A 15000-nucleotide genomic window follows, 5' to 3' on the forward strand; every position below is an offset into this window, starting at 1 on the left:
ATAACTTAGTGAATAAAAATGTTTATTTGTTTCCTTAATAACATGAGCTCGAGAATTCATGCTGTTCGAGATGATTGGCTTGACAACCACACACTTCCACAGACTACTTTTCTTTAGCTGACATTCCTCATGATACTGCAAGAACAGCGTTTTCTGATCACGTGAAATGTTTGCATATTTTTCTTTGGTTGCCTTTCACATACTAGTTCTTCCTCTGTGGCCAATTGTGCTTTGAATAGCTAGAAGTACATCAAACACATCTTCAGCACAAACGAATCGCAGCTGAGTTCCTTTCTTCTGCAACTTTTGCACGGTCGTACCCTCAATTGTGACCTCCAGTATTTCATATGTTTGTAACAAACGATAATCCTGCTTAGTCTTCGTAGGATTAGACTGTTTAAGTTCATTCAGGCGACTAATTACTCGTTCGTATTCTACCGGAGAAATAAACTTGATAAACTTGAACTATTTGTAGCTTTCTTTTCTTCAGACTCTAGAAGTTTTGTTTGGAAAATACTTTTCTTACTTTCCATAGTGAAGCTTTTCAGTGTACAATATAATTGCAACAAATAAGTGATGAGAGGAGCACGAATATATCCGTCCTCGGCCGAACCTCCGTGGGAACTAACTGACACTTAGACTTTTCCTAATCAATTTTAAGTTACTATTTGTTTATTTTTGCATAATGACCATCAGCTATTGGGGTAATTTTACAAAATGACCAACGATACTAATAGTCATTTAGCAAAATGACCAAATTTCTGGTTCATTATTTGGACATTTTGCATACTGACAGATATTTTGGTCATTTTCCAAAATGAACGGGCATATTGAAAAATACCAATTCCTCAAAATGACCGTATATTATATAATATATATATATATATAATATATATATATATATATATATATATATATATATATATATATATATATATATATATATATATATATATATATATATATATATATATATATATATATATATATATATATATATATATATATATATATATATATATATATATATATATATATATATATATATATATATATATACATATGTTTATATATACACACACACACACATATATATATATATATATATATATATATATATATATATATATATACATATATATATATATATATATAAACTTAAATAAATAATTTAATTGACCTTATCCAAATCTCTAAATCCTATAACAATTCCTAAATAAACATGATGTTCTGGGAAATATATTTAATGCATTGCCTCTCTGACTGGCTTCACAACAGTTTTCATTTCAAACCGCAGGTCATCGGAAAGTGAGGCCTCGAAGATCTCAGTGTAGACTGTTGGCCTTTTCGCTAATTTCTTGCTCGTTCCTTTACGCTTCCACACGTCTGGGAGGTATGCTGGATAATGTGGTTGTGTATAACAATCAATGGTGACTCAAGGTCGTGAGAATGCAAATGGCTTGTTTCCGTGTGGTCTATTTAATCCCATCCCCAGTTCTCTATTCTGACCAAATCATCTCCATTCACTGAACCATGAAAAATTAGCTGTTCGATGAGGAATGGATTATACAAGCAGAATGAAATAAATTACCCATGTATGTTCTAATTGTTTAGAAGTATTATTATTTTTTTCCATAAATTCAAGGTTTTCCCCTAGATTGTTTAAATTGTTTTCTTATAAAAGGGTAAAGGACGAAGATATCTTACCACTACACGAAAATAAATAAAACATAGTTACCAAACTCTCTCCAGTAATTAGTATTTTCAATGAATCTCAGGTGGCGCACTTTAAGCATTAATAGATTACCATTAAACCATTACTAACGCTACAAGATTTTCTCCCTTTATACCCTTCTATTCTAAGTTGCTTGACGAATATTTCTCTGATTTTCTCCCATCATTTCTAATTCCATCGGTGATAAATGGCGTCTTAAACCAAAGCCCCCCCCCCTCTCTCTCTCTCTCTCTCTCTCTCTCTCTCTCTCTCTCTCTCTCTCTCTTGTGAATACTGTTTGCAGTAGAACCAGCTGTTTCTAGTGTGCAAACGAGCTGTTAGGAGGTGACTGAGAGACAAATCAATTGCGAGTACCTATATTTGCACGGAGCATGAACATATATACAAACCGTTCCAGTCAAGATAGGCACAGAAATTCGAAAACAAAGATGCAGAAAAATACAGGCATTAACATGTTCTCAGTGGCAGGGGGGGGGGGGGATAGAAAACAAAACACACACAAATGCCGTTACAGTACATGAGTGTGCGATACACGTGCGGTACAATATTATGGTTTGCCTACGGAAACTTTAAAATGAGTGGTTTGTCAGCTCTTACATAATTATGGTAATAGATTTCCTGTACTGGCTGATCAGTACTAACACTGTGATAGTAAGCAATACAAATTGAGCACTGGAGTCATAGGGACTTTCGATATATTAGAATAAAAACTGTAAACTTTTTGATATCTGAAGTCTAGTATTTATTTTTCTTAAGTTAAAAGATTGGCTGGAATCAAAAGCTCTGCAACACAATTAAAATGATCAAAAGTACGATTGGTGTTATCAAAATTATATATATCTCGTTCTTCTGAACAAGAGATAGAGGTTATTATACATTAGTCAATAGTTTTGGTTTATTTCTTCATTTAGTTCCGTTATGGTATAATAGTTGGGAATTCTCTTCTTACTTATATTTTCATTGATTTACTCATGTCCCGTATTTTTCTGGAATAGGACTCTTTAGTTATGATTAAACTTAATAACGATCGTCTGTATGTGTGTCTGGATAATATTAAAAGTTCAGGAACTTGCATTTTTTTCCATTCTTATGATTGACCTGAGACTGCAGTTAGTTTATCATTTTGGTCCGATTACTAAGTTAACCCATGAAAACATGGTACACTTTGTAATTAACAGAGTTCTTTGATTCCTACATATGTTACCTACTTTCACCTAAACTGCCACATACAAAGTATTTTTCAATTATTAATATTGCAACATAGAAATTAGCAATGCTCCTTTAAAGGAACATATTGGAAGCTCTCTCGGTATGACTCAATCTGATGATTTGTGTAATTGAATTTTTCTCTTATTTTGAGTGTTAATAGAATAGTAAATAATGATACGTTATTCGAAATAAAGTTTTTTATCCAATTTCTCTATGACAACTCTTGAAAAAAAAATCCATATGTGATTATAAATAAACATAAAGTACATTTGCAATGTAGTTGGAATTCTTATCCTAGGTGTCACACGTGACTTCAAAAGAATGCTAATCATTTCTGGAGGGGGAGGGTGAAGGAATACTTCAGTAATTTCTGGATCTTTTAAATAAAGAAGTTTCAAACTTATAACTCAAGAATTCATTACTTTTTTGCTCTGAGTTTTTTATTATTGTTTTTCTCTTAACTCGTCTTTTAGTCTTATGATTCAATGACTTCTCTTACCTGGGGTGTTCCCCTTTGTTTCATTGTCATTCCACGACTCATGTCCATACTGTAACACAGATCTCACTACACGATGTATAGCCTCATTTTTATAAGTAATTTCAGGGGATTTGATTTTCGATATCCCAGGTAGCAGATTACCATTTTCGATTCAAACGATAGTTGATCCCCTTTGATGCTAAAAACAGGGTTAGTTACTAAATATAATGATATTTGAGAGCATGTAAGAAAACGTATTTTTGAAATATATAGAAACATGAAGATGATATAGCTTATGGGCATTGAAATTTTTTTATAGATGATTTGTTCATAGGGAGACTCGCGGGTGTTCTGGTATTTAGTTATGCTCAAATAATAGGGGATTCAGTGAAGAAATTCTTTGGATAAAGACTGATTATTTATTGTGAATTTCATTCATCATCTCCTCCTACGCCTATTGACGCAAAAGGGCCTAGATTAGATTTAACCTGTTGTGTCTATGTTGAGCTTTTAATTGAATACTTCTACCTTCATCATCTTCGAGCTTCATAGTTCTCAGCCGTATAGGCCTAGATCTTCACACTCTGGTGCCTTGTAGAACCCAACTGAACGTTTGGTGATGTAATCTATCTTGGGGAGTGCGAAGAGCATGCACAAACCATCTCCGTCTACCATTCATCATGATCTCTTCAAAATATGGCACTCGATTAAACTCATACTTTCATTTTCTAGTCCTGTCCTGTCATTTAATCCCATTATCCTTCTGAGGACTTTCTTCTCAAATCTACCAAATCTATTAGAGATTGTTTCATTGGCATACCATGAATCATGTCTATAGAGTAGCACTGATCTCACTAAACTGATGTACTGTATAGTCAGATTTTTGTATATGTAATTTCAGGCAATTTGTTTTCCAAATTTTACTTAACCTAACCATTTTCTGATTTGCTTTTTTAAATCTTTCACTAAACTTTAATTCTAGAATCCCTGTATTGGAGATCATAGTTCCTGAATACTTAAAGGATTCTACCTCATTAATCCTTCCTCATTCCAATGATATTTCATCTTCCATTGCATGCTCCGTTCTCATCATCTCTCTATTTCTTCTATTTATCTTCAGCCCAACCTCGTCTGATATTTCATGCATTCTGGTAAGCAATCATCGCAAATCTTGTGATGTTCTGCTAACAATGACAACTTCATAAGCATACTCTAAGTCTGCTAAATTTCTATCACCAATCCACTCCAATCTTTCTCTACCTTCTTTGACTTTTCTATGCATTAAAAAATCCATAAGGGGGATAAACAATATAGGTGACAACACATTCCCTTGTAGAACTTAATTAACTGTTCACTGGATATTAATTTGATAAGATTCCATTAACATTGACTTTGTACTTTCTATGTTCATGAACAGACTTAATCTAAACAAAAGGCATTAACAGAGTGGATAGTTGTAAATAGTAGATTGTTACTAGCAAAGCTCAAATCAAAGCACTACCAATATGAGTATTATGATTTGCTAGGCTCCAACAAATGATTCCTTTGAAGAAAGAAAAGATGAATGCTATGAAGAAAGGCAGAGTGTAATTGATGAGATCCTAAAGAGACATATGAAAATTATGATTGATGACTTCATGCTAAAGCTGAAGAAATAATCATGGGATAGAGAATGTGATGGATTTCGAGGGTCTTGGTGAAGTTACAAAGGAAAATGGAGAACATTTCATACGTTTCTGTTTAGCAAAGAATCTGGTCATTGCAGGTACGCTTTTTCAACACGAGAACATTCACAAGTATACATGGACTTCTTCATGTGGCAATTATAAAAACGAGAGACAGATCACATTGCCATTAATAGAGAGAGAAGGAGGACTCTGAGAAATGTAAATAGCTTTAGAGGAGCATATATTGGTAGTGAGCACAAGCTCCTCATTCACAATGAAAGCATTCAAGAGAAAGATAGATAGAATACATAGGTTTGATACAACTAAGATCTTAAAAGCAGAGAGCAGAGAAACATTTCCAATTGATGTCTTAGAGACTTTAAGAGATGAAGAACAGACAATTAATGAAGAATGGTGTGGGATACTATAAAAAGGAGACAGTGACAGAAATTGATTGTTGAAAGCTTCCGAGGAAGTGATGAAAATTACAAGGTAGAGCATGTTAAGTATTCTAGTACTGATAGTGAGGTCGAAAGAAAAGCCAGGAATGACTGGAGAGAATATTTAGACAGTAAAGCAGATGAGGCTGAAAAAGCTATGCTGTAAGAATTGCTCGTAGAATTATTGATGAAATCTCGACTGGGGCAAAGAAGAAGAAGCATATATCCATCAAAACGAGAGATGACTTATAGCAACAGATGAAAAAAGACACCGTTGGGTGCAACAGTTTAGTGAGGTTAGGAATAGGAGATATGAAGAAAAAAATTTGATTAATATACCTGGAGCAGATGAAGACCTTGATGCAATATAGGAAATAAATATGGCAATAAGTAAATTTTGGTAAAAACAGCACATAGTTGAGGTTGAACTAGATTTTAGTATAAAAACGCTCCATAAAATAGACACATGCATAACCGTGTTTGGAGAGAGAGAGAGAGAGAGAGAGAGAGAGAGAGAGAGAGAGAGAGAGAGAGAGAGAGAGAGAGAGAGAGAGAGAGAGGGGGGGGGTCAGTAGGGAGAGCTATAACGTTATTATTCCTTCAATATAAATAAAAAAGTGGGGAAAATACAGAGGATGTTTGAACAAATCACTGATCTATGATATTAAAATCTCATTTCTGTGTCCATATCTGGAAGGAACGGCTGTATTAAGCCGTATACAGCCTTCGTATCAATCTGTTATATATTATGTTTTTAAAGAAAACTTCACTGCAAGATATTTTTGATTAAGCATTTGATATATCATTAATTAAGCAAATATTTTATTGCAGCATAAATTTTAACCTACTTTTATTATACGAAATAAGATTTATCATTTAATATTCTGAGGTTAGACTATACATATACAAAAATTGAAAATGTATTAGTAGTTTGTTTCCTATAAACTGCAAATGTAAACTATAAACTGCATCGTGTTTCGTTCCACTTCCAATAAGGGAATGCTACAACCTATTTCATACCCATATTGAATTGCATTGAGGTTTGCTATGAGATTAATTTACCAAGGTACGTTTTATATTTTCATTTCCATAATACACGAAAAAAAAAATCAACATCTCTTAGTTATATCATATTTCTTAGATTGATATTTTTTAATATTCTACTCCTTATACAAATTTCTCCGTACTGGACATGTGGGATTTTCCATATTTATATAAAAGCACAAAATCTCATTAGCCTCCTGGCTAGTACAGGGGTAACGTATTTGCCTAACTGCATTTGCTGAAGGTAATCATCTGTTCTATAGTTTGTAATTTGGTTTTCGTAAAGGCCTTGAAACATGTGATGTCCTTCTTACAATCTTCAGTACTGTACAGAAATCCCTTGATTGTGGCCAGGAAGTTCGTAAGATTGGCCTTGATTGACTGTCACAGAGGGGGGTGTCGGACACAATATCCATCTCTAGGGATCTCCTGATCTGTACTTTAGACCCATGCCCACTTTACTGCTATTTGCCAGGAAGTGAAATACGGGCAGAAGATGTATCCACATCCGGGACTGTGAGTTTAAGACATTAACTGTGAGGCCAGTGCTGTATTGGCGTGTCATAGTGGGGAGGGGGGGGGGGGGGTGTTCCTAGCTGACATTCTGATGATCATCTATACGGATGAAAGCGGAACTGAAACCAGCCACCTTTAACCTTCTAACATCTTGAATATCTTAATTAAATAATGTGGCGTCTGATTGATCACTGTTTAATATATGAGGCCATGATGATTTGAATGGGACCATTGATAAATAATGACTATAAATAAAAATTGACGTGTGCTTTATTTATATCATCACTTCTTCACTGTTCTTTAAAGAAGATAGGTTGAAAAGTGTAAGATGCGCAGACTACAAATTGTTACTGGGACTCACGAGAAATTCGCTTTATGAGCTTGAGTGAAATCAAAACAATTGTGATATGATCGACAAAGTAGTATCAATTATATTCATCATGTTTACATTTCCTTTCAAAAATATTTTATCTCACTAATAGAAATTATCGTTTACTGTATATTTATGATTTTCACTCAAATTTCGTTAGTGTTTTCATAACAGGTAACAATTTATATCGTTTTTATTTCTTTCTGGACAGAATTATGAACACAATGGTGGAACCTGGTACTAAGCTGCTCACTTTCTTTAATTCTTACCGATTATATTTGCAACCGATAATTAAACATTTGTATCATGGTATATTTACATAAAAATCTTAATCAAGGTAATTCAAGGTAATTGAAGTTTTGTCCTTTGTGATAAAAAACAACAAACACAGTATGCTACCTAAGTCTTCATGACACACGAATGTTGGTCAGTTCCTTAAGACACGGAAAAAGTGCCCAGACTCAAACAAACAAGAGGTTCGTCAACAGAGATCAAAGGACCTGATTCTATTAGAATACCAAACTTCGATTGTCTTCGTAATGTTCTAGATTATCCTCTACCCATAGATAAAAAAATAGCTATATCTTAAAGAAATTTGAGTTGTGATAGTATTATGAGTGTGATATATCTCATATAAAATCTGCAATAATTCGTAAAACACTCAGACATACACATGTAAATTAACGCACATACACACATATATGTACACTGTATATATATATATATATATATATATATATATATATATATATATATATATATATATATATATATATATAAATATATATATATATATATATATATATATATATATATATATATATATATATATATATATATATATATATATGTATGTATGCATATATAAACACACCCATATGTGTATATATATATATATATATATATATATATATATATATATATATATATATATATATATATATATATATATATATATATATATATATATATATATATATATATATATATATATATATATATATATACATACATATATATATATATATATGTATAATATATATATATATATATATATATATATATATATATATATATATATATATATATATATATATATATATATATGTGTGAGTGTGTGTGTGTGTGTGTGTGTGTGTATGCATGTATGTACATCCTGAATAATTTTTCTTCATGAATTCATGATTATAAATTAAAATTCTTCCACATATGGTATGCGATATATGTTGCTCTTTTATTTATTAATCTTTGGCCAGAATATGTTCCATAGCATTGAAATTCAATTTGGCATAATTGAAATTTGGGCTTCTACAATTCAGAACATTTTATGAATACATTCTGTTAATAGCCAAAATTGTTATTCGATTGTTTATTTGTTTTGGTATTAAATATTAGATAAAAAGTACAATGGCCGTTCAATGTGTAAAATGATGTCAATTATTCTAGTTGCAAAATAAAAAAATTCCTGATATTTTTTGGGATATCCGATTCCTGGAAATGAAACAACAATTATCCGGAAGAACTCTTCGTAAAAAGTTAGATAATATGTTTTTATAAAATTCGCTATTATGTGTGTCCAAAAGATATATATATATATATATATATATATATATATATATATATATATATATATATATATATATATATATATATATATATATATATATATATATATATATATATATATATATATATATATATATATATATATATATATATATTTATATACCTCTATATGTAAGTGTATCTAATCTATTAATCTTAGTTAGATTTTTTATCAACCTGTTCCACACTCTTGAATGCATTTATTTTAATCTGTGTAATATACAATCTTATATACGCAATTTAGCATCTTAAACAAATTCAGTGAAATTGTGAAATATATCTTTATACTAGTAAAATACATATGTTATATTCAATGGCAGGTGTCAGAGGACCATAACAGGATGATATAAATATCCTCTCTGCCTCACTCCTAACTGCATAAAACTACCATTTGTGTCCAGGTTGCCGGTTGAAAGAATATTTTTTGCCTTCAAGCGTTTAGTAAAATTGCTAGTGTGGTATAAAGACCCCAAGTTCACCTACAGCCGGTAATGGATTATTTCTTAATTCTCTGGAAAATCCGTAAATATTTGTCAACGAGAATATTTAGAGGACTATTTTTTCGCTACTACACCCACAGGGTTGATGTGGCCTGTTGGAAACGTTCTTGCTTGGTGTCCGTCTGACTGGAGTTCGAATTTCACTCAATCTCCTTAGTTCCTATGGTTTCTGTAACCTCGACTTCCTTATGAGCTGAGGAGTCGTGATTTGAGGTAGCCTATAAGTTTACCTGCTGAAGACATCAACAGCCATTGCCTGACCCTCCTTAGTTCTAGCTTGGATGGAGAGGGGGTTTTGGCGCTGATAATATGTAAATAATGCCAGTCTGTAAGGCATTGCCCTGCTTGATAGGGTAATGTTACTGTCTCTTACCTCTGCCATTCATGGACGGTCTTTAAAGCTAAACCCCCCAGAAAGGGGCAAACGGTATTTTGTGGATTTCTTTTATTTGACTAATTAGTGAGACACTTTGCTTAACAATTTCCCTATGATCTAGTTAATTGCATCCTTGGGAAAAAATAACATTGTGGAATCCATGTTAGAGTTCGAAAAGATAGGTTTCTTTTTATTACCTAGAGGTCCTTTTGGCTACCACAGGCTAAAGTAAGTCTTCTCAGATCTATCTAATGTCTTAGACTTAGTACTTGCACACTAATAACTAATAATGGGATAAATTCTGTCCTATATATATATATATATATATATATATATATATATATATATATATATATATATATATATATATATATATATATATATATATATATATATATATATATATATATATATATATATATATATATATATATATATATATATATATATATATATATATATATATATATATATATATATATATATATATATATATATATATATATATATATATATATATATATATATATATATATATATATATATATATATATATATATATATATATATATATATATATATATTTATATATATATATATATATGTATAATTGTTTCTTCTACGGTTTTTGGTACCAACGGGTTTTAGGCTTTTCCATCTGCTCTGTCTGCCATAACATGGAAATGGAGTAGAGGATTTTGCATATTTATATCGGTTGTTCTTCCCAGTATCTCTCAGCATATGAAACATCCAATCACTGAACAAAAGCTGACATCGTTCAGAAAATTACTTTCCACAAAAGCATATTTGTGAACGCAACTTTTTGGGTTTTCTATATATTTTTGTAGAAATGTTTAGTTTCTTTCTCAGAGCTGTTCTGTATTTTGGGGTTGTTTTGTAGTCGAGTTAATTTCATGCACCTTCAAGCAGGTATGATGCCTTATTGTTTAGGCGACGTGATATTAGATATTATTTTTCGAACAATTGCATATTTGTGTATACTTATGGTGAGCTGTTTAACATTTGTATTTCATAGCTTTATAATTTCTTTTTTATAATAGGAATTATCATTATTTTCAGTTTTTGGTCGCATTATGTAGGATTTTTTCGTTGTTTTTAATAAATATGATTTTACCTTTGCAACTTGGATTTCCAGTTATTTATTATAGGATTATTTCTCTATTCAAAATCCTATGCATTTATTACAGTTGACAAAATGGAAGCGTGAATATCTAATATACTTCAAGTACTTCTCCTTTTCTACCTGACTTTGCTCCGAATCAACCGGAAAAAATATCTGGATTTCTAATCAGCCATTTCTTTTAGATTAGCAAACTTCTCAATAGCAGTTGATCCTCCAGATCAACACCTTCTACGTCCTTTAAAAGAGTCTTTGTAAACAGTAATATCGGAGGTTTTTGCGTGTGATGTCTCTCACTAAGACGAAAAGCAATGAAGAAGAGGGTGCTAAGAAGAGCGCCGAGATAGAATTTTACGAAAAGCTAATCCTTCAGTAAGGGTGAAGAATAAGAATATTTTCCTTTTCTTTAGATAAGAGGTGTAATGAACTAAGAATATATTTATTTTCTTTGAAATATATATATATTTATATATATATATATATATATATATATATATATATATATATATATATATATATATATATATATATATATATATATATATATATATATATATATATATATATATATATATATATATATATATATATATATATATATATATATATATATATATATATATATATATATATATATAAATATATATATATATATATATATATATATATATATATATATATATATATTGACTTAATCAATGCAGAAAACCCCTATCCTCAGTTATGGTCATTATCCTCTCCTTTATGCAACATACCGCTACACGAAGATTATTCATGAGATTTCATGATGTGATTATAAAAGTGTGATTCAGCATACTACTGGAAAACACATATATCTGGTGACGAGAATGTATAGAGCTGATCGATAGATAAAGGTCGTTTATAAAAAGCCCTTCTCCATTAGTGAATGAGGGTTGACAGCTCAGCAGAATGGCAGCTGTCAGTCAGAACATTGTCAGCATCAGCAAAACGGCAGATGGGCGTCATTTCAATTCACTTGTGCTAAATACCAGAGATGTTCGCATCATTCTCCACTGTATTATTGCCAAATCATCATGTTAATTTATATTTAGAAGATATCACAGGAATGTTTAATTCCTTTTATTTATTATTGTCTCTCATTTCTAGGTCCAGGTTGTGAAAGGCTTCAATTATTCGTCGTAAAAAAAGGTGGAGTTTTTTTACCAACTTGTTGTTATGATGCATAGAAGTATTAGATGAAATATTGTGAACAGAATTAATGCCTTGATATTTTTATATCAGCTCTTTGATATTTGTTATATTTACTTCAATTTTTCCTGGCATTTTACGGCGTTCTTAGAAAGTCCATAGCAGGAACGGGGTAAATACTTTTACATATAGTTTACTACTATGAGATTCAGGGCCTCTGTAACACGGTTTTTTGGACTTTGCTCCTTATCAAAGCATCGGATTTAGCTGAAAGTTGACATATGTATATTTTACAACCACACACAAATTTTGTCAGCATTATCAATAACCTAAACCCGATAGTTTTAATTTTTATAGAGTAAAAATGCTCTAGCCGACGCCATGGCCAGTGATAACGAGCCATGAGTTGAAAACATTCATTACGTAAGCAATGTAAACACCTTTTGACAAAATTTTGCCCCGCCCATCCACCACACACCCATTCACCTTGTTCCATCGTCTCTGAAACCCATAACAGTCAAGAATGGCTAACAGGATTTGGAATTGCCCCCGTGTTTGCAAAACTGCATTTGTCTTACGACTTGCAACTTTATACAGTCAAGAGAAAGCCCGTGGCCATATTTACTATAGTCTGAATAGTTAATTATTCAGTTTCAGTTTAAATCCAATGTTTATGGTCTGATTTGTATTTAGCGTAACATGATTATAATACTTGTGATGTCATACAGGCTTTAGAACATTTCCATTAACTATTCACTATGCCACCAAGAGAGTGAGAAAGAGAGAGATTGTATGTAAACAGTCTTTATATAACTATTTTTGTTAAAATAAGAATTTTGTGCTAAACTCTCCATCAGACCAACGGATCATCCGATATAATTTTTTTTTTCTTCTTCTTAGGCCGTATGACCGTGTTGGCTATGTTTTGGGCATGACTGCATTTTGTAAATAAATCAGGAATAGTTCTAGGAGATTTATTTGTACATCTAATGGGAATTTATAGAAGTAAACTGAGCATAATTCATTTATCCTTTAAAATAATTACTACTTGTAGCAAAACAGATGGTAGTAAAGATGATTTTGCAATGAAGGAATGATACCATAATTTATCTTTAGCTTCAACATCGGCAATAACATACCCAGTTGCCATAATTTGTCAGCTTAATAAAATAACCTATCATCTAATGTTTAACGTAATTTCTGAGGAGGCCATGGCTTATTGCACAGTGAAAAAAACATTACAAAGACTTTATGAATGGCGGAACGATACATAAATGTGACTGGGGTATCTGTGCTATCGTAGTAATACTACTGTAGCAATAGTGCCGCAACAGTAGTATACATGAATTAAACATTTACGCCAACTGCTGGGATCCTTGAGGATCATTTAGCACTTCTTAAAACTACTCGAGAAATGAGTTTTTATAGCCAGAATTTTAATTTTCTGATCCAACAATGCCCATGATAGCCTTCAGTGTTATCCTGAATTATAACCAGGCCAAAGTGGGTGGAGCCTCGTGAAGTCATCATTCTGACGATAATTATTGGTGAAGGTTTAAAGCTAAAATACGGTACCGGCTATTTTTTTTTTTTTTACAGTAAATAGGTAGGTAGATAGACAATAAATAAAAATTGCTTGACATTGGATATAGCAGTTATCAAATCAAGCTTGTCTATTACGTTTTTGAAAATTACCAACTATTCCCTACACCTTGTCAATCTGATTGTGACCTATAAAGCAGACTGTTATTTCTTAGGAAACTTATTTTGGGAGTTAGACTAATAATCGAAGTGTTTTTGTATTTATTAACATATTTTGTTGGTTTGTTCATTATGACAATTCTCAGTGGAGAGGTTTCAGAGTTCATAAAGGTGTACTGCTTTGCTTTTATTTAAACTTTTGTGTCATTGTTGGCAGAGGTATAGCCTTCGTTACGTATAGCCAATCATCGATCGAGAAAGAGGGAAGAGATGCCGTCATAAGTTACGTAACGAGTGCGTTTGAAACTTTTTCTCTGAGTAAGTTGGCCCATCTTAAAAAAACCTCAATTTTACATTATACTGTAAGTACCAAATTTATTCAACCTACGTAATGCAGAATATAGTCAAAATTTATGTGTAGATATAATGTGCATTCTGAAGAAGCGTTATGTTTATGAAATTCATAGATAAAAAATTATTGCGGAAAAAACCGTGTTACACAGGCCCTGAATCTCATAGTAGTTTATCATTTACTCGAAAGTTACAGGAGAGAGAGAGAGAGAGAGAGAGAGAGAGAGAGAGAGAGAGAGAGAGAGAGAGAGAGAGAGAGAGAGAGAGAGAGAGAGAGTGTGTGTGTGTGTGTGTTTGATGAAAACAATAATATCCAACAATGCTAAAACCTTGCATGAGAGAGTAAATGGTATGTTGCAATTCATAAAAAAAAAAAAAAAAAAATAACACGGTTGTATGCAAAATCATCTGCCAGATTTAGAGATACTGTATAAGAATCTATCTTAAATAACTACAAGATAAATCAATTCCTATCTCCGCTGTCCCTTAGAGACTTCTTTATTGGATATCCTCATGGCACCTACATTTGGCAGAGGCATCATGTGAACATTCAGTTTGTTCAATAAATTCTGGAAACCAACTAATAGCACACCAGTTATTATAAGTAAACCCGTGACTGAAATTGACATAGTGATAATTATTTTATTACTCGAGAAGGTGATTACTCGTATTATAAGTACCACTTGGGGTCACACAA

The 15000-nt window shown here is 31.7% G+C and overlaps 1 protein-coding gene across 1 annotated transcript in view; it reads right to left on the reverse strand.

Moving 5' to 3' along the window:
• Nucleotides 1-3491, reverse strand: part of LOC137617460 (KRAB-A domain-containing protein 2-like) — a 4277-nt gene extending 786 nt beyond the window's left edge. The window contains exon 1 of the mRNA XM_068347484.1: nucleotides 3444-3491. Within this exon, the coding sequence (XP_068203585.1) occupies nucleotides 3444-3491 (48 nt within the window). The remainder of the gene's footprint in view (nucleotides 1-3443) is intronic.
• Nucleotides 3492-15000: the final 11509 nt, after the last annotated feature.

Source organism: Palaemon carinicauda, chromosome 23 (genome assembly GCF_036898095.1).
Source record: "Palaemon carinicauda isolate YSFRI2023 chromosome 23, ASM3689809v2, whole genome shotgun sequence".
Lineage (NCBI taxonomy): Eukaryota > Metazoa > Arthropoda > Malacostraca > Decapoda > Palaemonidae > Palaemon > Palaemon carinicauda.